Below are 23918 nucleotides of genomic sequence, written 5' to 3'. Positions count from 1 at the left end.
AATATTTTTTTTTTCATTTCATTAAGTTAATTAAAAAGTTTAAATAAAAACATATATCTAATTTTTTTAAAAAATAATATTTTCTTAATATTTATTTTTATATTTAAATAAATAATATTAAAGGTATAGATATAATCTAATCAAGATATAATTTATTCTACCTACTTATATTTTTTTTCTCTTGCCGAGATGGATACATGGATAAACTTATATAACCATTAAAAATTATTATAAAGCAATAGCAATTCTTGTTTAAACCTTTCTTAAAATCAAACCAAAAGCCAAAAAGACACTGACCAACTAAGTAGATTGTCCATATTATCAATAGTGGACTACGCATTTGGAGCTGCCCTCTTCAACCAACTCAATTGGTTAAATGCTTGTAACCCCCTCACTCAAATTATCAAAATTCACATATTTATTGGGGAGAATCCCATTCACATTTCCATTTCACGGGTGATGGAAATGCCTCTGATGTGGCATAAACCGACCTTCCTATTGTGGATGGATACGTGGCAAGCAATTTTGAAAACATTTGAATTCTGGGCGGCAACAACTCTGTAATTAAGAGGGTCCAAAAAACGTAAAGATGGTGAGAAGCTCTTATGCCCTCATTCATCATTTTGCTTTTTTTTTTGGTAGGCTAGCAAGTATATGAGCTGCCAAGGCCGAGGTGAAGGTTGAGACCGAGGTAAGAAAGTCGGCCAAACCCAAGGTGAAGGTTAAGACTATGGTGAAGATCGAGGCCAAGATGAGAAAATCGAGGCTAACGTGAGAAGGTCGAGGTGAAAAAGCCAATCTGAGAAGATTAAGGTAAGAAGGCCAACCTAAGAAAGTCGAGGTAAGAAAGCCGGCCTGAGAAGGCCTGGGTGAGACGATCGATATGAGAAGGCTGAGATGATAAGGCTGATCAGAAGAAGGCAATAGTTTACACTAATTTTCTTCTCTTATGCTTTTTATTTTTTTACTATTATTTCAAAACTTTTTTTTGACTTAGGCGTCGAAAGGTCCGGCCAGAACTAGTCCTGCGAGCTTTTCTCTTATTTTTATATCCCGATCAGCATCCTTCCATGGATTAATTGGTGCCCTCCAGACCTCCAGAGTCTGGCAGGATTTTGGCGTCAACCATCCCAATCCTCTCAAATTCAATTCCAACCCTCTTCCAAATATTCAAATCCTTTTCTGCTAGATTTATATAAAAAATAATAATTTTTTGAAAAAGTACCTCTTTGCTCATTTGATTTTTTCAAATTACGATTTCAGTGATAAATCAAACACATCAGAAATCTATTCTGATTCCAATCCGCCGATGCATCGCCAATCGATTCACAAATAGTAACATTTTTCCCATCCAATGCTAGGTTGGGACATCAAAGAAAAAAAAGAAGAAAAGCAATGGTAATGTTAGGGCATCCTTTTTTTCAAAGGATTGTTGAAACTTATCCAAAGGGAAAGTTAATCGTCAAACCAAATCCCAGTAAAACTCCAGGTTAAAATTAGGGAGAAGACAAGGGGAGCTGGGTGGCCTGGCATTTTGTTGTCGCCATCAGTCTGACCACAGGCAGTGGTGCGGTGGCCCCTGCCCTCTTGACGACCAGGACGGCGAATAGTTGCATGGAATTGGATTACCGGCTTACCGCAGCGTTCACCCCCTTTCCCCTGCCTCTACAACTACTTATGGCCCCTGCCCTGTCTTGGTTCATATGCAGCCTCTGTTCTTATCCATATACAGTCCCCTGTTCTGCTTCTTTTCCTTGTCTCAGTTTTACTTTCTTGGTCCACCCCAGCTCCCAGGAGCCAAAAAGTCGAGGAAAATATCCCTTAGCTGGTGCTCCGGAGCCTATCAAGTTATTATAAGTTTTCCTCTGTTTTGGTCGTTTTCCATTGAGTTTGGAGTAGTTTCTGATCAGTTCCTCTGGATTGGTTTACAAAGGTAGGTTCTTGATCTCTCTATCTATCTTTTTTTAACCCCCTTCTCTCCACATTAAATGTAGATTTTACTTGAACATTTGTCTTTTAAAAAGAATTTGGCTTTTTTTTTTCCTTGGTAATTAACATATGGATTTTGTTGCTAGAGGGATTTTCAAGGTGGGATTTTATTTTTATTTTTTGTTGTTGTCTTATACATCAAGAATGGGAAATTTGGGTGTTTTGGGAAACAACCAGAGATGCAAGGATTGATTTTTTCCATTTCTTCTATGTCAGAAGATTTTGATTATCTGACTGTTATTTGTATGGTGTTTTCATGCTAGGGAGGCCTTTAATTATCTTTTTGTGCTTGTTGTAATGCAAACCACGATCTTCTCCTTGGATCTAATTAATTTTGTCGGGATTTAATTCTCCTTTTTCCCTAATTTGTTTTGGAATTTTTTTTCTTCAAATATTATTATTGTGATTGATAATCTGGCCCTCTCTTGTTGTAGACTTCTTCTTAGATATGCGTGTTATTCTCTTTTAGTTTGGAAGCTTCAACGAGCTGCAAGTTGTTGGCTGCACTCTTTGATTTGACTGGTTAATATGTCGCTGAAACTTTGATTCCTTCTATTAATGCTCTTTTTTCTTCTTCTTTTAATTTGGGTTACTATTAAAAAAAAAGGTCAGCCGATATTCCATTCTTTCATTCTAGCTTTATCCACACGTCGCATGATGCCACTTTTAAAAATGACATTTGTGATGTATGTTTGTGTGCACATACATTCTATTGGTCTGGCTACTCAGATTTCCTTTATTAGTTTGGTGATATGAAGTCTTCAGATACTTGTGCATAGGTTTGTGATCTTTCAATTTCTGTGCCTGAAATCATGGCATGACCTTTGAAGGTCTCAGGTTCCAGTTACAAGCTTAGTAGTCTGAGGTTGCTAGTTTCTCTTTGTATTTCTGTGCTTGGAGTGTAGGTCCGTAACTCAATCTTGTTGTCAATATTATGCTGTTTGTGACATGATTTTTTTTTTTTTTTTAATTCTATACTGCAATATCTTGGATCCATTTGCTTCAAGAATTTAAATCTCGAAGATATTGCTTACTGGCATCTAAAGTTCTCATTTTATCAAAAGGATAAAGGAAAACATTTTGAGTTCCCAATCAAATCTATAACAGGATGCTGGATATATAACCAATATTTGTAAGATTAACTTTTGTGCTGTCATATTTCAATTTCATTAGCAGTTTCTTTGTTTCTTTGTGTGTGCATATATCTAGAAATTTTAAATATTTCTCCTAATAATTGCACTAGCCATTTGTTGTTTTCCATTGTAAAGGGGGTATCTTGATCTAGAGCGCACAGGCCTTAATATAGTGAATTTAATTGTGTTGAACTGTCGGGCCCTTAGACACTCCCTTTTCTTCCCAACTTGTTTAATTGCAATTTCACTTGTCATTGATTTTTTTTCCAATGTATTGCACTTCATGTGAAAGATGAGTTCTTTGATCTTCATTACAAGTTTAGTTCCTAATTTTTGACTTGATCTAGTTATGCTAGCCTAAGGTCTGATCTCAAGAAAAGATAAATCTCTTCTGACTTGGTCTGGATTTGGACTTTCTCTTGTAAATATCATATTTGGTCAAATTCTTTTCGCCTGACTGTGGCTTTAAACAGCTCTCAGCGTATAATTGTAAAGGCGAATTTTGAGATCACTTATTCATTTCTCTAGAAAACACATCAGAGATACAAGACAGAAAATGAGTACAGCCAAGGTGAAGCGTCGTGTGGGCAAGTATGAGCTTGGGCGGACAATTGGGGAAGGGACATTTGCAAAGGTCAGATTTGCAAGGAACTCTGAAACGGGGGAACCTGTTGCCATCAAGATTCTTGATAAGGAGAAGGTTCTCAAGAACAAATTGGTTGAGCAGGTATTTCTTGCAGCATTTTTGGTGCTCTATTTAAATTTTAAGCTTTGTGTTTATTTTATTTCTGGCTAGTTTCTTAGGCATGTATGGAGTGCATTTCGGGGTCAATTTAGTGAATCCTAAGTTAATATTGCTGATGTATTGGGAGGCACTTAATGCTCTTGGGCCTGCCTAGATGCTGCATTTTGTTTATAATATGAACTTTCATGATTTAGTGAATTTAGTTACTCCTGATAGAAGTAACCCCAATGCTCTATGCACTCACCAGTCACCACCCTTAAACAGAAAGAAAAGGAGAAAATATAGAATAGAAAAGATGAGGTTACTTTGGTGCTGCAAATAAGGTATCGTTAAGTATATATTAAAAAAAAAATTTGTTTACAATTGAAGTAGCATTACTACAAGAACAAATATGTGCACGACAAATGTTAATTTGTCTATCATTGGAATATTCTTGATCCGATACTCAATATTTTCCTCTGAACTAAATCAGCCAGTCTGTGACCCTTCTTTCATATGATCTAATCATCAGAATTTTCCTTAAGGTCTGCTCTTGCTTTCTGCTACTTTTTAGAATATGTTTTACATTTTTATATTGATAAGAATGTGTATCATGGAACAATATATTTAGCTGATTCAATTATTCACATCAACAGTGTCTTCCGATGAGTCTTACTGTAACATTACCTAAAGCACAGTAATTTCTTCATGGCTTGTCTATAATGCCTTTTCTCTTATTATTTTAATACGTATTTGATTTGAAAATGCGTATGTTTCGTTTCTTAATTCTCAATCCTTCTCATTGCTAAGGGATAATTTTATACTTATATGCAGATTAAGCGGGAAATCGCCACCATGAAGTTAATAAAGCATCCTAATGTTGTTCGCCTATATGAGGTAATTTTCAAAACCTTTGGTATCCATGGTGGTCTTTTGGCACCTATAGTTTGGCAGTCTCACATCATTACTTGAGCAAAGCAATAAGTCATGACTGATGTAACAACAAGGGAAAAACTGTTTAAGTTTAGGTGTATCAAGTCTGGGTCCTTGATGTGTATCAAGGTGCTGTATATGCGTACATACCAGCGTATCCTTATTATATACAACAGAACAAGTCCGAGCCATATATGCATGCATATGCACAATAATTTCTAAAATGAGGTAGGTCCAGGGGAGTGAATTCATTAAAAGGAGAATGTCCTTATCAGTCCATAAAATATCCACCACTGTGCCTCCACAAAACAATCTAGATTTCTAACAACATTTTTGTCATCATTATCACTCCAAAGTTTGTTTAGCATGTCAAGTCCTCCAGGTTTGACTTAAGCTAAACCTACTATACTGGAAGATAAGTGACATAATATGATAAGACTGATTTTGCTATTTCATGCCCGAAGGCAAAAATTACAGGCTAACAAGGCACAGAATTCAGAACTGTAGCTCAAAGTTCAAGTTTTTTATTCAAAGAATGAATGCGAAAAGAGGATTAGTGCTCCAGTAACATTTCAGTCAAAAAAAAGGTCAATCTGATTGTAGGTTTAGAGTGATCCAGTCATTAGGAATATGGGATGTTTCCACTTTCCAGTCCTTGTGGTGATCCAGCTTATTGCTGGATACAGATTCTATGTGTACATCCATTCACGTGATTCTTATGTTTGATGCTATTAATATATAAACTCTGGAGCCCTTGTCATCTTTGCTTTTGATTAGTCAGGTATATTTTTCAGTTGATGATCAATACAACCTAGAATTCTAAAATTTACGAATGTGCTCAGACTATGACAACTTTCTGTTCATATCCATCTTTCCACCACGCTTCTATTTATCATGGTCTCATTTCTTTGTTCAGGTTATGGGAAGTAAAACAAAGATATTCCTGGTACTTGAATATGTTACAGGGGGAGAGCTTTTCGACAAAATTGTAAGTGTGAAACTTTTCCTTCTATGTTGGATTTAAAATAAATTGTATTAATGAGGTGAAATTATTGATTCAAAAGTTACAAAATGTCCTAGCATGCTTACAAAAATATACACTAAATCTTCATGCATACGTAGAACTTTCTTGTAGTACATTGTTGCATCCTTCCTGCAATTAGCTCCAGTGTTGATAGTGCTTAAAATTTCAAATTTGAAGGTCAACCATGGGCGAATGAGGGAGGATGAAGCACGAAGGTATTTTCAACAATTAATTAATGCTGTTGATTATTGCCATAGCAGAGGTGTATACCACCGTGACTTAAAGGTGAACTGCTTGATTCTTAGATGCCTTAGACATCCTGATTCTTTTAAGTTGCTCAGGGCTTTATGCTGAAAATATAAATCTTGGTATCCTCTGACATGTCTGTGCAGCCAGAGAATTTACTACTTGATGCATATGGAAACCTCAAAGTTTCTGATTTTGGATTAAGTGCGCTGTCCCAACAAGTCAGGGTAATTTTACATGCTCAAAGTCCTTGTTCTCGAATTGCCTCTAGATAATAACACTTTACAGCTTCTTGATCCATGTTTCTGAGTTGAGATTGCAATAGACAATTTTCGAAATTTTTTGATTTAAGGCATTAATATAACACTTTTTGACAAACCTGGTACGATTTAGTCTTATAGTTTGTGCTATATAGTTCCTTTAGTATTTTTTTCTCTTTTTGGACAATAATTATTAATTTTTGAATATAAGAAATTTTGCTTTGCTTTTTTTAGAAGAATTGTAACGGTTCCAAGATTATTTAACTTTTTTGCTCCCTCTGCATAACATGAAACACAACTGTCATGTGGACACAGCCATCCTGCATTTATGGAACAAAAATTTATATAATGACAAGAGACAATGGTTCCCTTTCCTGCAAGTACTGGTCCTTCAAGTTTGTCATTGAAGAATACTTTTTTAAATTTTTGATGAAAATGATGGGATTAACCCATCAATCCTTTCATGAAGGGAATGTAACAGTCAAAGAAAGGGTTGGATGACCCATAAATAACAGAAGTCATGGAGAGGAAGAGAAGCAACTGGAGGAGCTTGCGGTTACAATTTGAGCTGCAAAAGAAACTTCAAGATATTGTTCTTGTGCATCTGCCTGCCACCAAAGGACACATTACCATCTTTAAACTTTATAACCGGGAATTATATATGCCAACTGTGTGGCAATAGGTCCTTTGCTGCATTTCTCTAGAAGGAAAGCATTAAAGGGCAATGTTGTGCTGGGGTTTTTGTGTACCTGTAAACTATTATTGACCCAACTAAAGCACCTACCATAAAGTCATGAGTACAATTTCAATTGGACAATAGTCCTAAACAAGTCCTAATCTTTCCTATATTTCTGGCACTGTAAACTTTTAAAGTTTAAAATAAAACTGATATCTTGGTACTTAATAAAGTCAGGTCTACTAATTGCTAGAACTAATAGCTAATGATTGGTGGCCCTATGCTTCAGTCGTATGATTGTCGAATTCTTCAATCCACCATAAAAAGGATGCTAGAACTCCGACCCTTTTTTTTTTTTGACAAATTATGAGATCTGCTAGTTACTTCTTGGACAAGTTTTCATATTATTACCTTTTTATTAATCATTATTTCTCAAAACTTAATCGAGTTTCCACTATTAATGTTGTTTCCTTCAGGATGATGGCTTGCTTCACACTACTTGTGGAACTCCGAATTATGTTGCTCCAGAGGTGCAAATGGCAGTTTTATGATTTTAAAATTGGCAAATATGTCTTCTGCCCATTTTCTTTTTTTAAATCATGTCAAGTATAATTTTCTTTTTCCCTCTGTTTAGGTCCTCAATGATAGAGGCTATGATGGGGCAACTGCAGACTTATGGTCATGTGGAGTCATTCTTTTTGTGTTGCTAGCAGGGTACTTGCCTTTTGAGGATTCTAATCTTATGACCTTGTATAAGAAAGTGAGCATTATTCTATATCTAGGATTTAGGATTCCATGTATTCTTACATTCTCGTCCATTTCTAAGAATTTTTCTTTATGATGCAGATCTCGGCTGCTGAATTTACATGCCCATCTTGGCTTTCCCTTGGTGCCATGAGACTGTTGACAATAATCCTTGATCCAAACCCGATGACAGTAAGTTGCTTATCTCGATCAAATTAAACAGTATTTTTTTTTAGATAACCTTTAATGGAGTAGAAGGTATTTGTGATTTGATTCATAAACTAGTGTTAGATGCTAATTCTAATATATAATTAATAAGAATCACAATCAACATTGAATCATAGATAGAAAAATGGGAGCAGGTTTGACTATTTTGGATTGGTTTCTTATTGGTCATAAGATATAATTATTAGTCATATTTAACAAGAATCTGTGGTTGGCACTCAGAAAAATAAAAGAAGAAAATAAAGGAAAAGAAAAAGGTAGACAGCTCATTTTAGTCATATACTGTGAGAGAAATTATGTGTTTGCAATGTGTAAGGGCACAATTTGTTAAACTTGAATTTTTATGACTGATGGCAGCGAATAACTATCCCCGAGATATTGGAGGATGCATGGTTCAAGAAAGGCTATAAGCCACCAGTCTTTGAGGAGAAATATTATGCAAATCTGGATGATGTGGATGCTGTTTTCAAGGATTCAGAAGTGAGTTGAAGACGAGCTCCAGGGGCAATTATAGTGCAGTTTTTTTTTCTTCATTTGGCACATGCTGTTGTGGTGGTTATGGTTAAAATGGTATTTACTACATGTGTTACCTTTATTTCAGGAGCACCATGTAACGGAGAAGGAAGACCAGCCAGCAGCTATGAATGCATTTGAGCTGATTTCAATGTCAAAGGGGCTAAATCTTGGCAATTTGTTTGACATAGAACAGGTTGAAATACTCTATACTTTTTTGTAGTTGGTCATACAATTTCCATGTTTAGGCAATGGATAAAATAATGCCCTTACAATTTTTCTATATGTTTTGGAATATGATATTATTAGATTCTGGTATTGCAATAATCCTGGACCCCACGAAAAAACACTAGCCAGAAGTTGTAATTTAGGATCCGTGGCCCTACTTAAATTTCCAAGCACCTCCCCCAACACACCAATGATGTGTGACTAAACTCATGCCCGCATGAATCCTCACACACTCCTAGTTTTGGGCCTGTCATTCTCGTTGGACAAAAGGTCTAATCAGAAACACAATCACAAATGCCATGATCTTCTTGTGATCAACCACAAAATTAAAAAAGGGCTATCTCTTGGCAAGGCCGCCGGTGCTTAAAAGGGGGGAGTATAGGACCCATGTAGGTATATGCTTAGTCTCACATTGGCTGTGTGTTGGAGAGGTCTTACAACCTGAAATATTACCTCTTTGGCTGACCTTTTTGGGTGAGTTCCTAGTCACTACCGGTATTTTAAGTTATTCATGAACAATCTCATTTTATTTTATTCCAAACTCAAATTTCTCTTAAGAAGCATATATTGCATCTGTTTCCTATATGGAACGGTTCAGATTATTACTATAAGTAGGCTTAGTTTTGCTGGTCATCATGTATATAAGATTCTAAATTTCCCACTCTCACTCATGACAGGAATTCAAGAGAGAAACAAGATTTACATCAAAATGCCCAGCGAATGAAATCATTAGTAAGATCGAGGAAGCTGCAAAGCCACTGGGCTTTGATGTTCAGAAGAAAAATTACAAGGTGGGTCATGTGTAGGACTGTGGAGTGCAACAACCTATTCTTATAAACATGTTAGAGGGTCTGTGCCAATCTTCATGGTAGAGGAGCTAAAGGCGACATTATAGATCTATCTCTCATTTTTCCCCATCAAATAACTCTTCCTCTTCTATTTTCAGATGAAGCTGCAAAACATGAAAGCTGGAAGAAAGGGGAACCTCAATGTTGCTACTGAGGTATGATCGAGTTCGTACTTGATTTAATTGCCAAAAACGAATAGGTTAAATTTTTTGTTCTAACAGTTGTATTATGACTCTCAGGTATTTCAAGTAGCTCCCTCTTTTCATATGGTTGAGGTACGGAAAGCTAAAGGAGATACTCTAGAGTTCCACAAGGTACTGTCATAAATTTTGACCAATTATAATGATTTCTTTGTAGTTGACTGGGCGAACATGCTAGACATTTGTATTTCTAAGAAGAGAGTATTTCTAGACATTTGGCTGAATCTTCTACATAGTTGGAGGAACTGGATTGTTGTATTCTAGGTTGTCAATTTGATGGCATATTACCGTGCTTCTTATATGAGATTCACCTCATTTTGATTGACTTTACACCGGTAGGAGTTCTAGAGATCACTCACTAGTGAGATGTCAGTGCTGCTGACTGGTTATGGTTAGACACCTCTGAGCAGATCATGATTCATACCATTCTTTGAAACATAGTGATTGAATTTTGATTTGTTAACTTTCATTATTTTTTTATCCAACTTCTCATATGAATGTTTTCCCACAATTTTGCGATATTGCTGCTTAGAAAGAAATACAGTACTTTCTGAGCTGGTTAATTTCTGAATAACACATGAACTGATGCTAATAATGTAATGTATATTTTGTTGCTTGTCTTTTACTTAAATAAACTCGAACTCATATAAACAGATTTTTTTTAGTAACTTTAACATTTCTGATCTGTAAACCATCACTTGCTGTGAAGCTGCCAAAGAAGTGTAATGTTTGTTTCAAGGGGTCTAAGTCTGCAAAGTATATACAAGTAAATTTATATGCATATTTTGTATTTAAGTAACCATCATCTATATGTGTTTTTCAATCAAACAATTTCAAGAAAAGGCTTGATTTGAGACTAAAATTTCATCTTTAATCAAATATTGATGGTTATCTGACATGGATAACTTTGTGATAGACTAAAAATGAATCTTAGCCACTCTCTTGTCTGCATGTGTGCTAACTGCCTAGCTTCATAAAAAGTGATGCAGCAGATATCATAAAGTACTTGAGCGAATATAGCAAAGCATCATTTGGCTGCTATGCACACCATAGTATTACCTCAAAATCATTAGTCATGAGCTAAATGCTACAAGCAATGATTGTTTGATAATATATTAAACCTGTTCCCATGTACTGCACCATTCCAAGCCGTGAAACTGCATAAAAGTTTGGGAAGCCTTCAGTCTCTGCTTGGTCCCCTTGTACTTCCATCACGGCTCCTATTTTTCTGGCTCGAAGAGCTTAATATGAGCAATTACATTTGCTTGTCCTTATATATAACTAATTTGACGAGATTCTTATGCATGGTTGGTTTAGCAGTTCAGCTGATCATAATTCCTTTTGTCTCTGCAGTTTTATAAGACTCTCTCCAACAGCCTGAAGGATGTTGTTTGGAAATCTGAAGACGAAATGCATGACAATGCTGCCAAATGATGCCTCTTGGAGATGAGGGTGAGCTCCTTTTTCTTTTCACAAAAGATATTAGCTTCTGGTCGCCCAGTTTTTTTCCCCCTGGAGCAAGCTGTCGACCGTGCTGGCTGGTGCGTGATTCCCTGCTGCATTTTTTTTCCTCTCTGTTACAAACTGTACCATTGTAAATGTTGGGGCAGACTTGTTTGATTGTTTTATTTGTTGTTTTTTCTGTATTATTGGTGGAGAGAACAAAGCAAGCATGAGTTTCATGTACTTTGTATACTGCTGTTGATCCTATATAAAGAGAGCTCTTTTCGTGCAGTGCTATATAAACCTATGACCTTTGCTTGAAGATATGAACCCAGGCTCTCTATATCCATGGAGTACTCGCTTTCATTTACAATCATCTTTTTGAGTGTTTCTGCAGCTTCTCTGTTTCTTGGTGTCAAATAGGTTCGGCAAATGAAGATTAATCAGAGAAAAGATGCAGAAGGTTTATTGGTAGCAAAATGTGATCACGATTGCTGAGCCGTTACCTCACTTGATTCCTCGTTAGTGTCTCACTTGGATTATTTAGACCAAATTTGCCATTGCTGCCAGGACCAAGTGTAAAAAGGAAGGAAAATAGTTGGTAACATCCACCCTATAGATTTTCTGCATGGTACCTGTTAAAGCCTGATATACTGTTGATGCATTTTCTATTTGTTAAAATATTAGAATTAATTGGTTAGTTAATCTGTTATCAGAGGTGAAGGTTATGGGTTCAAATCTCATTCAGGTTTTTTTCTTTTTTTAAAAAAAGAATCGCCTGTTATCATGAGTTTCTTATCAACTGTCTTTGGATTGCTCTCTCCTAATTCAAAACTTTGATTCAGAAACAATTTACTAGCCTGTACTCTTGGAAGGAAAATTTTGAGTGTATCTGAACTAATACTTTCCTGTACTGTATATCCTTAGATATTTTCAAAAGGATTGGATCGACCAATTTGGAGAGAACTTCTTCAATGGCCATCCTTTAATATTTATTTTTCCTTAAAAACTGCTCCCATATCGCCCTATAAACAGGCATACAGAGAGGAAAAAAAAAAACAAGCCAATTTGGAGCAGTACTACATAAAACACAAGCAAGAGGAGCTGCAATCACCATTTTAATTAGATTATCAGCAGTGAGAAGCTTGCTTTCAGTCACCAACCATGAAGAAAACTTTTTATCTTCTGAACCTGATTACCAAATGGGTGGCAATCCAGAGAAACAAAGCACTGGTTATCTATTGTGGTGTAGTAACAACAGTCTCGCTTGCACCTATGCACGTTATGGCATTCATTGTATTCAATCTATATTATGAGAGGAAGCAAGATCTAGGATTAGCAAATTAATCAGAAAACATGCAAAGAGACAAGAATTTGTGTGATTCAGTCTAGAGCATGCGTATATGGGCAGAGACGATTGGAGAATGCTTACTGGTGCAGGCAAAGTACAGAGGAGAGGAGAGTTTCCAATGCAAAACTTTCAAAATTGCCCTGAAAACACGAGAAAGAGTCCCCAAATGCTAGAAAGAGCGAAAGCGGCGAGTCCCTTTCAGCAGTGTATTCTGAGGTAGACCGCAACACGATCCCAACTGCAGACGAAATAGGAACATCCGGGCACTCCATTCCAACACCTCTCGTTTGGATTTTTTTGGAGGTATTCAAGAGCAAATAATAGCAGTAGCAGAAAAACGGTGACCATTACGAAGGGAAGGGGCTACAAATTGTCTGGACAAAATTATATGTAATTAAGAAACTAACTGTTGAATTAAATGAAATATTTTAAAAATTTGAAAACTAAATTGGTCAACGGCTAAGTAGCAAACATCCGCGCACAAGCAAGAGAGCAAATATGGAAAAATTTCCAAAGGAAGCAAGCCATGATAAGTGTCATGCATCCACGCGCAAGAGCAAGCATGAAAAGGCCTCTCGAAGAAGAAAGGAAACATGGACGACCAAGATGCAACAAGCCGCATGATCAAAAGAGCACAAGAAGACACATCATCAATCCGCGGGAAGAGAGTATGCTTCTTTTGACACGTCTGAGCCTATATAAAGAGCTTTAGGGATCATTTTAAATACAATCAAAATTTTCTCTTCTCCCTGTTCCAAGAGGGCTCTAGGGATTATTGGGGAGAAAAAAAATAAAAAAAAATTTTCTTCTCCTTATTATTTTTCTAAGTTTTTTTTGAGCTATCTGCAAACGTGAACGTGGTCTTCTTTCTTCCCTGGAGGCGCACTGACGGAGAAACGTGGTTCTGTATTGGATCGTCGTATCTCTAGGGGGATCTGTACCAGCAGACCTATGCGTGGGGGGCATAAACTTTTCTGCGACAACGCATCAGCGTGTTTCGATCCACATGCCATTTTCTCTCTCTTTCTTCATTTTATTATTATATTGTCAAGTTAATTATTTGCTAGTTTATTCTTCTTATTTACTGTTTTTGAATATTAGAAATATTTAATTCATCAATTATATTTGTGCATCTAGGCTAACACTAACATCGACTTATCTGATGAATATACTTTTAGAAACATAACATGAAACTTCAAAGCACAGAAAGTGAAGGTAACTGAATTAAAATTGGTCCAACTAATTAATATGAAAAAAGATAGACACTTGATTTAGAAGAATATCAAAGGCAAATATGTGCAGGTTCATTGAGTATATAAGATCCTAGAGTTGGTTTGGCAATATAATTAAAAAACATCAGCCATGAGATTTTAGGGTGCATTTAGTTTGAGACTAAATTGGAATCGGAATGGTTATGTTCTCCAATATATTTGGTTTGGAATAAGAGTATTTTTTAGTAAATTTTTGGAAAATCAGTTAAGGAGAGAGATATCTTTGGAAAATCAATTTTTCTAATAAACCTGACGGAATAAGACTTGAATACTAGGAGGACAACTGAGATTAGATCTTGGGGATAGCTGGGAATGAGATTCTTCTCAACTAAATGGCTGGAGCAGGAGGCACTGACTCCTTTTCTAGAGCCCAACTCTCCTAACATTGCCCTTAGTTTACTAATAATGAATCATAGAGCAGCGGGTCCACCATCAGGTCATATATATATATATATATATATATATATATATATATATATATATATATATATAGAAATAGAAGTTCAAGACCTTACACTATTTCTATATATATTTTTATTTATGCACTGTAGTCCAACATCCGAAAAAAAAAGAGAGGAGGAAAAACTTATATATTGAGGCTACCAAGTTATGCATGACATAAACTAGGACAAAAACCACAAGTTACCTTTAAATATGAGATTGCAAGGAAGACTTGGTGTACGATAGTTCAGACAGAACACAAAGGATATACTTATCCTATGAACGAAAACTCTATTCCTCATGGTTTTGACTCCATTACGAAAAATTAAGCCAAAACACCTCTTCACCATAACAATGAACGCAAGGCTCAGGCTGAGTGCTAGTGCCGGAGGTGATCACTAAGGAAGAACTCAGAGATAAAAATTTTGCCTTCTTAGTTGCAAAGTTGGGAGCAAACAGTTTGAAGCAGCATTGCCTGAAGTGTTTTGAAATTAGTCTAGAACTATATATCCAGAGGACAGAGCAAGCGAGATAGACGCCCAATATTTCTCGCAAAAGAGAGAGAACCGAAGCATCAGACGGGCTTTAGAGGGTTGTCACCTTACTATGATTCTGGCCGTTTAGCTATAATAGATTGTGATTAGCCTTCATGCCAGGCAAATAAAAATATCCATGCACAAATGACCTACGATGTACGTGCCAGAGTTTTGAGTCTCTCTTCGGATTATGGTAGTTTGGCGATGTCTCCAGTTATTGCAAGCTTGTTCCTTCCGACGATATGACTTTCCCCACAGCTATCACCATGTTATTATCAGAGGATGGTGCAGTTCTTTGAGCAACGGCCACCGCACTTCGTCGGCGAAGGGCTTCGCTCAGCCATGCGTCCCCTCCTCTTCTCTTCTATCTTCTTTTGCCGCCTCCTGCAAAAGATTCCAAATGGCAAAGCAGATCAGAGCTCTTCCACCCGCCTTTTGAATCCTGCAACCTCTTTATGCGTATAAACCGCATAAAGCCTTCAGAAGAAATTATTAGGTGGATCAGATCCGCCATAAATCTAGGATGGATGGATGAAATCATCGTAGATGGATTCATTTCATCCTAAGGTGAAATGGACCCACGGTGGTGGCAAGCCACACAGAATCCACACTCATGAACCAATCAATGCCAAATGCTTGTTGAAATCTAAAGACACATCTGTGTTGTAGGGTGCAAAATGCTTCTAGGACCTTCAAGTCACATCCATTGCAGGCATCGCCGGGAGGCCCTACCCCATCAAGCCAGGAACTGCTGATGTGCCTTCTAAGGTCCATGTGTACCCCAAGAATGCGACTTCTCCGGTAATCACTTTTTATTATAGGTGTTGCATTATACGAGATAGCACTGCCTTTTTCGCGGCGTTGCGACGCGTGGTTACTTGTAAGGACTGCCGCGCTCTTAAAGAGACTGAAAGATGCCTGATAGGCACCTTCATTTTGGTCCAGACTTGCGTCCATTTGAGTGGCCGAGATTTTTTTTTTTTTTTTTCACCTTCTGATTCTCTCTGGATTTTTATTCTGTACTTCTGGGTGAGAAAGATGACCAAATTGTCCGATAGAGCATGGCAGCCACGTCAAGCCATCATCTCATTGATATGATATTTGTTTCGCATAAAAGATGTATGAGCATGGCAGCACAGCATCCAACCAATGTAGATCGGAATCCAGATTAAAAAACTTCATGCAGCGCGAATACGAACAGCTAGCCCTGAAAGAGCTAACAAATGCCACGGGCTTTAACGGATCACTTGCTTGCAGGCCAATTGAGATGAAAGGTTTCTTAATTTGGCCTGCTCTCCAAGTGCGAAAGAAACAACAATTAGAAAAAGGATGGGCGTCGACCCTGCGAGGTTTAGGGCGTTTAAGGCCATCAAACAGACGAAAAAAATACCCTAAAGATGCGCTCAACCAAGAAACATGGTGTGACAGTGATTTTAAGGAACCCAGAAGAACCAGAGAATCACCGGTTTTGTGTTAAGTTTGGTCGCACTGGAACGGATACATACAGCAGTTTGAAGGATCAAATGATGATAACCACGTCGATTGGAAGAAGGGCACATACAAAAAAAAAAAAGGGATAAAAATAATGACTTCAACAAAATTTGAGTCATCCAAGATGGCGCCCTGTAGCTAGTTTGCAATAGTTTAGAAGATAATGGAAAAGGAAGATCCTACATATAGATCCAAGTCCAAGTTCTGAAGAGGATGAAAAGATCAGGAAACAGAAACAAACACAAACAGTGCAACACAACCATCCAAGCCAGAAGAGAGACGGTATGTATCGCTGTTCTTATATTTTCCACAACTAGGACACAACTAACTAAATAACTACTACTAACTACAAGACCACGAATGAAGGGAATCCCATAATACTACTAAGCTGCCATGATGTTCTGCTTGTTATATAAAGGTTCTTAGTGAGGAAGGATTTCTCACTTGGCCATCATGACTTTGACGAACTCCTCGTAGTTGATCTGGCCATCACCATCAACATCAGCCTCGCGGATCATCTCATCAACCTCCTCATCAGTTAGCTTCTCACCAAGGTTGGTCATGACATGGCGAAGCTCGGCAGCTGAGATGAACCCATTTTGGTCCTTGTCAAACACCCGAAAGGCCTCCTTGAGCTCCTCCTCTGAATCAGTGTCCTTCATCTTGCGAGCCATCAGGTTAAGGAACTCTGGGAAGTCTATTGTACCATTGCCATCTGCGTCCACCTCATTGATCATGTCCTGAAGCTCTGCCTCAGTAGGATTCTGCCCCAGTGATCTCATAACAGTTCCCAGTTCCTTGGTTGTGATGCAACCTGTGCAGTTTCATGAAAAATAAACTGTATTACGATTTCATATCACATAGCTTTTCCTTTCATCTGGGAATTTCCATACCCAGTAGCAATATTCAACACAAATTAAAATAGTAGCGTGCATATTCCAAAGCATGCTGCTTTCCAATCTTTAACATAAGTTACCGTAGCATGGCTAAAATGAAAATTTTCAGCTAGATAAATAAATAACAATGTAAATAAATAAAAGAAAGCATGTAGCACAAATGTAAACTAATGAACCAGGAAGTGATCAAACAACAATAATCAGTTAAAAGTTGACGGACTAGTGAAAATGCAAAAATGGAGCAAAGCATGCTATGCTGCAAAGTCTCAAAACATAAAATAAATGTGTATGGGCGCTGACAAAAGGACTGCATTTTCAGGTACATTTGCCAGTGAATAAGGAGGCTCAGGAACTGCAAGGCATAAATCACCTCCCAATAGTAGAACTTATATACTCCTGTCATGCTGGACAGAAACCACTTGCCAGCATTCTACGCTATGGTTTTTATGCACATCTTTGATGACCTAGGTAAAGTTCAGCCCATGAAGCTACCCACAAAAGGAGAGAAAGAGACCAGACAGAGCAGCATACAAAACAAAGTACAACAAAATCAGCCAAACTCAATGCAGCCACTTGATCCAAAAACAAGATTTAAGCCAAATTCTAGCATATATAGAAACATATCTCTCACATGCATCAAATACAAAATCCTTGACAGCAAAGTCTTCTTGAATCCTAACTTCAACTCTTTCCTAGTTCACAACTTCGGCAAATTTGTTTTAGCACTTATGAGCATAATATAGTGCAGATGTGGATGGCCATTGCTTAATTTTTCCCATATCACAAACAGTAGATTCTTATTAGTGAATGCCATTAGCTTCAATAATCAATGATGAAATAAGGAGTGCATACACCATAAAGAAATTAAAAGGTTTGTTGAGCTTCAAGTATGTAACAAAAGGCATACCATTAAGTGGCATTGCTACAATCTGCACGTGCTGGTTGAACTAGGAGAAAAAGCTATGGTATAACTTATCTTGGTTACAAAATGATGCATGGTAATCAGTTGCATGAAAAAGTAAAAAAAAAAAAAAAAAAACATCACACCCAAGCACTGTTACACACAAAATTGACAATCTGCTTGATCATATACTTTACCTAGGCCACAATGCATTGAGCATATGTAAATGGATAACTAACACGATAAAGATCCAAATGCCTAATGTAATTAGTCATCTATCAGATCCCACAGGCTTGAGTTGCAACGAATAATTATATTCAAATTTGAACAAGAGACTAGTAAATTCTGACCCTATCTGACTGCTAAAATCTCTAAATCTTAAGAATTTGAACCCAAATGATCATATTCAAATTTGAACAAGAGACCAGTAGTTTCTGACCCTATCTAACTGCCCTCTACATCTCAAGAATTTGAAAAAACCAAATACATTTGATCCAATTAAATGTTCAATTGAAAACTAACATTGTCTTAACCGAATGCTATATTAATCAAAAGAAACAGTTAGTCTTGAACTGTTGGATGTACAACATAAAATAGCCTAATGTGAAATGCATAGATCTTCATGTGCTACAAAACTATTACATTATCATGACAACAAATTCCACGACAATTTCGTGATGTTTCATCTGAAACATCATGGTTTAAACCTAAGAAGTATTCCAAAGATTCTACCTTGCATTTTCAAGTCAGGGAATGTCTCCAAAACAGATTTCCCTTCGAAAAGCATAAATTTGCAATAGCTGAGATCACAAACATTGAAAAAAATGTGGGTGCAATAGTGGCTTGTTTTGTCTGCAAGCCTGCTTTCACTTTGGATGAACCATGAAATCTCGAAAATTTGTGATCACAAGGCCAGCCTTTAAAAGCAAAAAGCAGCATCTCACACTCCATATTCAAGTAGCATCTCACACTAAGCTAATCGGGTGGTGAAAAGGAAAGAAAACCTTCTGCTACACAGATATATAGAAAACCTGCCCTTACGCTATGTGAATCCAAAGAAAAAGACATAAAGAGAAAAAGAGAAAGATAAAAAAGAAAAGAAACAGAGAATAAAAAAGAAAATTAAATGAGATAACTGAAAAAAAAAGGATTATCTAAGTGTAGAATCCAAGTATCTTAATAATTTGTACATGCATATATAAAGAACTACAGCAAAACACCCAAAAGATCCTTACTTGCCAAGCTTACTATACAACTGAAGTAAATTCTTTTTAATAAACATTACTACAAAAACTATCATATGTAGGATTCGATAATAGAACACTAAATCCAAACTTTTTAAAACCCACAATGAGGTAGACTTAGATTCCAACTATTTTTTGAATTGAGAGTACATCCAATTTGATGACATTTAAAGACCAAAAATAAAATATATTAAACAACTAAATGTGTGGGCACAATCTACAACTTCTAATGTTCAAACTGCTTGCAAAGCAAAAGAGGAAAGAAAAAAGATGAAGACCTTTCCCTATACACAGCTTTGAAAGCTATCCATGAGCCACGGGAACGGAACAATTTGCAGTGGTGAAAGCGCGCTATTGAGGCATTATCCGAAGCGGGAAGATTCTCCTTTTCTTTAGATAAGTTCTAATAAAAACGGTAGTGAAAGGGTAGTAAGGGATTTTTTTCATCGACCTTGTAGTAGTTATCTCGCCGTATGAATTTGTTTGTAAATGCGGGTTCTTACCCCTTATTCGCCAATATGAGATTATTAAGAGTAGCGAAGGAAGGTTCCCTCGAAGGAAGCCGGGGTAGGAAGGAATGTTTAGAGATGGAGCGAAAGACCGCACTCAAGGCAGAGAGCACTTGAAAGACTTTCCTTCCTTATTAGGATGTCGATCGAGATCGAGGTTAAGAAGCTCCAACTCAAGTTCGATAATGACATTTTAGCAACCTGTAACACGTGTTAAACATGGGCGATGGGTGGGGAAGAGAATCGGGAATGAAGACCACAAGGTAGAAATTCTCCTTGCCGAAAGAGATCACTTAGAAGGGCTTAAATCTAACTCGAAAAATGGAGAGTTTTGATCCTGCCTGAGGCAGAAATGGAGCGAAAGTCACAATTCCACGATTAGGGATCAGACTTGTCAACGATCTTTTGTGGTATCTGGAGAAGCGCTTTTCTTATTGAAAAAAATAGGTAAATCTAAACTTTCGATCTTGAATAACCCATCTTTGGAGGTACACCGGCCGTGCCACATAAAGCGTTTCAAAATGGTCATACCAAAATCATGAACAAAGTAATCAATTTAGAATTATGATCTATATCAGCCAATAAATTACTTTATCGTAATTCTAATTTCAGATATTGTTAACTTCCCTGTAAGGAACTGTTAAGTGTATAATAATGTAAATGATCCATGTCAACATCTTTGAAAATTAATGGGTCATTGACAATAGGTATAATGGTAGATAAATTAAAAGTGCTTCCACTGATTGAACCATATCCTGTAAGATCATAAAGATGTAGATATAATATAATTCAGAAATGAAATCCTTTTTTAATTCCACTTTGCCCTTTTATATTAATGCTGCTTCTCATTAATCAATTTACCCTATAGGGTGATTAGATAAAAGCTTCCAGAAGCTCAACGGCTGGAGAATCACAGGGTTCACTTTGGACCCATGTTGAAAAGGAAACTCTCGCTTTGTATCTCCAGCAAGAGGAAAGGAACTAGCATAAACATATCCTGGAAAATGTTAGTTTCTTTTCCTTATCACTTCAACATAAGAACTCGAAATTAATTTTTGATTATACATTTATTAATGCAGAAAACCTTCTTAAAAAGTTTATGACTCCACCAAAATAAATTATTCACATGTCAAAGTTTCAGAGGACAGATATATGGTCAATCATGCACTTTGTGTCACATATTCTTCTTACCTTTTTTATATAATAGCATGATAGTAAATTCTCCTAAACTAGAGGTACTGAAGCTTCAATTTGTAAGTTTCAGAAAAACAAACAATACAAATAAGACAGATGGACCAAATTCAGCTGGAAGTTGCACACCAATACATGCCAAAACATGTCAAATAGACTAGATCAAACTTATAGTATTTCAAACAATTACTAGATACTGTAATAAATCCCTCCAGAATCTTAAACCGAATACGACACATTTGACCACTAAAAATAGATATCATGTAAAAAATGATGGTATTATCACAAGTGTACAGTTCAGAGCCCTGTCGAAGGATTCAAAAACTTGTATGACTACTTCAATTAGTTTTTAACACTAACTGAATAAAAAAGGACGAACTTGTTTCCTGTTTCATTATCTTAATCAACTGGTCGGACAAGGCCCAACTTTTCCTTAAACACAAGAGAGATGAATGAATTCAACCAATAGCATCTAAAACTTCAACAACTAGAACGACTTTCCAAATATTGAGGATCACAAGCCCTTAGCTCCACTACCCAGCACAAAGAACACAAATTACTGAAACATGAAGGTGGAAAAGTTTTTTTTTTTCCAAATTGAATTAACTAACTAATATCTGCGTCCATCAACAGAGAGAACAAACATATTTCCAGTTCTAAATAACTTCGAACATATAAAATCAACAACAGGTGCATGTCATCATCCTTCAATCGGATGTTGTAGTCATTCAAGCAACTGGACCACATAAAATGCCAATCACAAAAAACCAAATGATCAAAGAAAAATTCAGAAAAGTTGCAACATCATAACAAGATGGAATCGATCAGCAAATAGCAAACAGACTTAGAACCCCATAATCCAAAGCCAGATCCAGTGATACAAGAATCAGCAAACCATACTAAAAAGATAGAGATCGTCAACCATCAAAAACTGGATCAACCAGAAAGGTCCAAATAAAATCTAACGAAAAAAAAATCAACAACTATTAATCCCAAAAAAAAAGTAGAGGCATGAGATTCCAATATATAATCTAACAATAGAAATCTATCAGAAACCCTATACTAACGATCTCGATAGAACCAGCCAATCCATATCCGGATCTGGCAAAAGAGCATTCAGTCTCAAACAAAACGAGATCAGAAGCAAAAAAAGAAACAAGACCAGTGGAGAATAAATCAAAGAAAGGAGGATCAAGGGGATCTGACCGTCTCCGTCCTTGTCGAACAAGCTGAAAGCTTCCTTGAACTCGGAGATCTGGTCGTCCGTGAGCTGATCGGCCATCGTTGTTCTTCTCCGAGAGAGATCGAGAAAGAGGGATCGAGAGAGGCGTTAAGCGGAGGAGGGACGGCGAGGAGAGTTCAACGGCTTTTTGGTCGGGGAGGATCGGTCGGGATCTTTTATACCGGCGGAGGATGCGAATGGCATCTTATGCTCTTCATCCGGACGTGACGGCGTTCTTCAATACGAGGCATACATTATAACGGAAATGCCCCTGTTTTTGAAAATAATTGCTTTGATCGCCCCTGCACTTGCTAAACTTTTTTTTTAGGATAGCTTGATAGGTGGAAATTAAATGAAAATTTATAACTGAATTAACTGTTTTTTTTGGCATGGAACTCCCCATCTCGTATCATACAATTTTTTAATAAAAAATTCTCAATTATCTCTTAGTTGATAAGCTTCTTTTTTTTTGACATCGCAAATTGAATGACATCCTCTTTCAATAAATCTCATGAGCGGCACCCACATCCTGGCCCATAAAGAAGAAACAGGGACAGCATCGTAATTTAGTTAAAAGGGCTTAAAGTGCAAAAGAGGGAGAATGAAGGAGTGGGGCGGTGATGCAGCGTTTTAGTCTGTCGGGATTCCGCACTTAATAAAACGTTTCTATCGATTTAAGTACCATTAACGATTCTGTAATAAATTTAATTAATCAATCGGGCGTTGGCCCAGCTCGGTGCGGTTCCCACGCGGGGAGGCCCACCATCGGAGTGGCTTTAACTGGACAGCACGTGGCGCCACGTCAGCCACCGCCTATGTTGCAGCGTTGAGACATTCCAACAAAATGGAGTGGCTGAACTCAAGCATTGTCACCTTCTTAACGTAGCTCGATGCTTGCGATTTCAAGCCAACTTTCCACTTTCTTGTTGGAGTGAATGCGTGCTCACTGCCACCTATTTAATTAATCGGATTTCCTCACCCAGTCTTGATTATATGACTCCATATGAACGACTTTTTAATGCTGCACCAATATATGATCATTTACGCATTTTTGGGTGTCTTTGCTATGCCCAAACGTTGAGTGCGCATAGGGATAAATTTTCTTCATTAGCTTCACCATGCATATTTCCTAGTTATTCCCTAAGACAAAAAGGCTATCGAGTGTTTAAGCTTGAAACAAAAAAATTGCTTGTATTATGGGATGTCACTTTTATGGAACATGTTTTTCCTTTTTATGACCTTCAAACAGCAAAAAAGAAAAGAGACCTATGGCGCAAAGAGAGAGGCAATTCGAGCACTACAAGTGCGGCGGATGAGGACACTTTGTCGTTGTTTGTCCTACCAGAGACCAGTGATTTGCATTGGTGTGTAAAGAGGATGAGACAGTGGAGCCCTTTGAAATTTCTTCTAAACCCACTGAGGTTGAGGAAGAGGAGGAAGGCAATGAAGAAGAGGCGCCTGGGGTGGAGCTAGAAAGCTTAGATATGCCCGTATGCATTGTTCGCCAGATTCTCACGAGTAGCAAACAAGAAGAGAACGTGGAAGAAGATTGGAGATACACCAACATCTTCCACACCCGTGTCGAGCACAACAACAAGGCCATGAACCTCATCATCGACAACTAGAGCAGGATGAACATCGTCTCCAATAACTTGCTGAAAAGATGAAGCTGAAATCGG

The 23918-nt window shown here is 37.2% G+C and overlaps 2 protein-coding genes across 3 annotated transcripts; one reads left to right on the top strand and one right to left on the bottom strand.

The window, feature by feature from the left end:
- The first annotated feature begins 1282 nt into the window (after window positions 1-1282).
- Window positions 1283-11489, top strand: LOC103705015 (CBL-interacting protein kinase 32-like). Of its 2 annotated transcripts, none has more exons than XM_008788582.4 (15): window positions 1283-1933; window positions 3651-3849; window positions 4681-4743; window positions 5696-5767; window positions 5981-6088; window positions 6196-6276; window positions 7462-7515; window positions 7620-7745; window positions 7832-7921; window positions 8312-8434; window positions 8556-8663; window positions 9373-9486; window positions 9642-9698; window positions 9783-9857; window positions 11097-11489. In XM_008788582.4, exons 1-15 carry the CDS (start codon window positions 1704-1706, stop codon window positions 11175-11177), a joined length of 1581 nt encoding a protein of 526 aa, XP_008786804.1. In that variant the 5' UTR covers window positions 1283-1703; the 3' UTR covers window positions 11178-11489. The 2 variants fall into 2 exon arrangements, with proteins under 2 accessions (XP_008786804.1, XP_008786806.1); XM_008788584.4 differs by having other exon boundaries at window positions 1672-1933; window positions 3596-3849.
- Window positions 11490-16385: 4896 nt separating this feature from the next.
- On the bottom strand, window positions 16386-22453 carry LOC103705017 (calmodulin-7). The gene is made up of 2 exons (XM_008788587.3): window positions 22224-22453; window positions 16386-17090 (listed from the first exon to the last, which is right to left on the bottom strand). Exons 1-2 carry the CDS (start codon window positions 22297-22299, stop codon window positions 16717-16719), a joined length of 450 nt encoding a protein of 149 aa, XP_008786809.1. The 5' UTR covers window positions 22300-22453; the 3' UTR covers window positions 16386-16716.
- Window positions 22454-23918: the final 1465 nt, after the last annotated feature.

Source organism: Phoenix dactylifera, chromosome 12 (genome assembly GCF_009389715.1).
Source record: "Phoenix dactylifera cultivar Barhee BC4 chromosome 12, palm_55x_up_171113_PBpolish2nd_filt_p, whole genome shotgun sequence".
Classification (NCBI taxonomy): Eukaryota; Viridiplantae; Streptophyta; class Magnoliopsida; order Arecales; family Arecaceae; genus Phoenix; species Phoenix dactylifera.
Note: the sequence above shows the minus strand (reverse complement) of the source record. Positions and strands in the feature narration are given on the sequence as shown.

What these genes read in the sequence shown, in the direction of transcription:
- LOC103705015 (XM_008788582.4), top strand. Translation starts at nt 1,704, where the DNA reads ATGCAGCCTCTGTTCTTATCCATATACAGTCCCCTGTTCTGCTTCTTT. An exon ending in CGCTGTCCCAACAAGTCAGG is followed by an intron (nt 6,277 to 7,461) that starts GTAATTTTACAT and finishes TGTTTCCTTCAG; the next exon opens with GATGATGGCTTGCTTCACAC. An exon ending in ATACTCTAGAGTTCCACAAG is followed by an intron (nt 9,858 to 11,096) that starts GTACTGTCATAA and finishes TTGTCTCTGCAG; the next exon opens with TTTTATAAGACTCTCTCCAA.
- LOC103705017 (XM_008788587.3), bottom strand. Translation starts at nt 22,299, where the DNA reads ATGGCCGATCAGCTCACGGACGACCAGATCTCCGAGTTCAAGGAAGCT. An exon ending in GTTCGACAAGGACGGAGACG is followed by an intron (nt 17,091 to 22,223) that starts GTCAGATCCCCT and finishes GAAACTGCACAG; the next exon opens with GTTGCATCACAACCAAGGAA.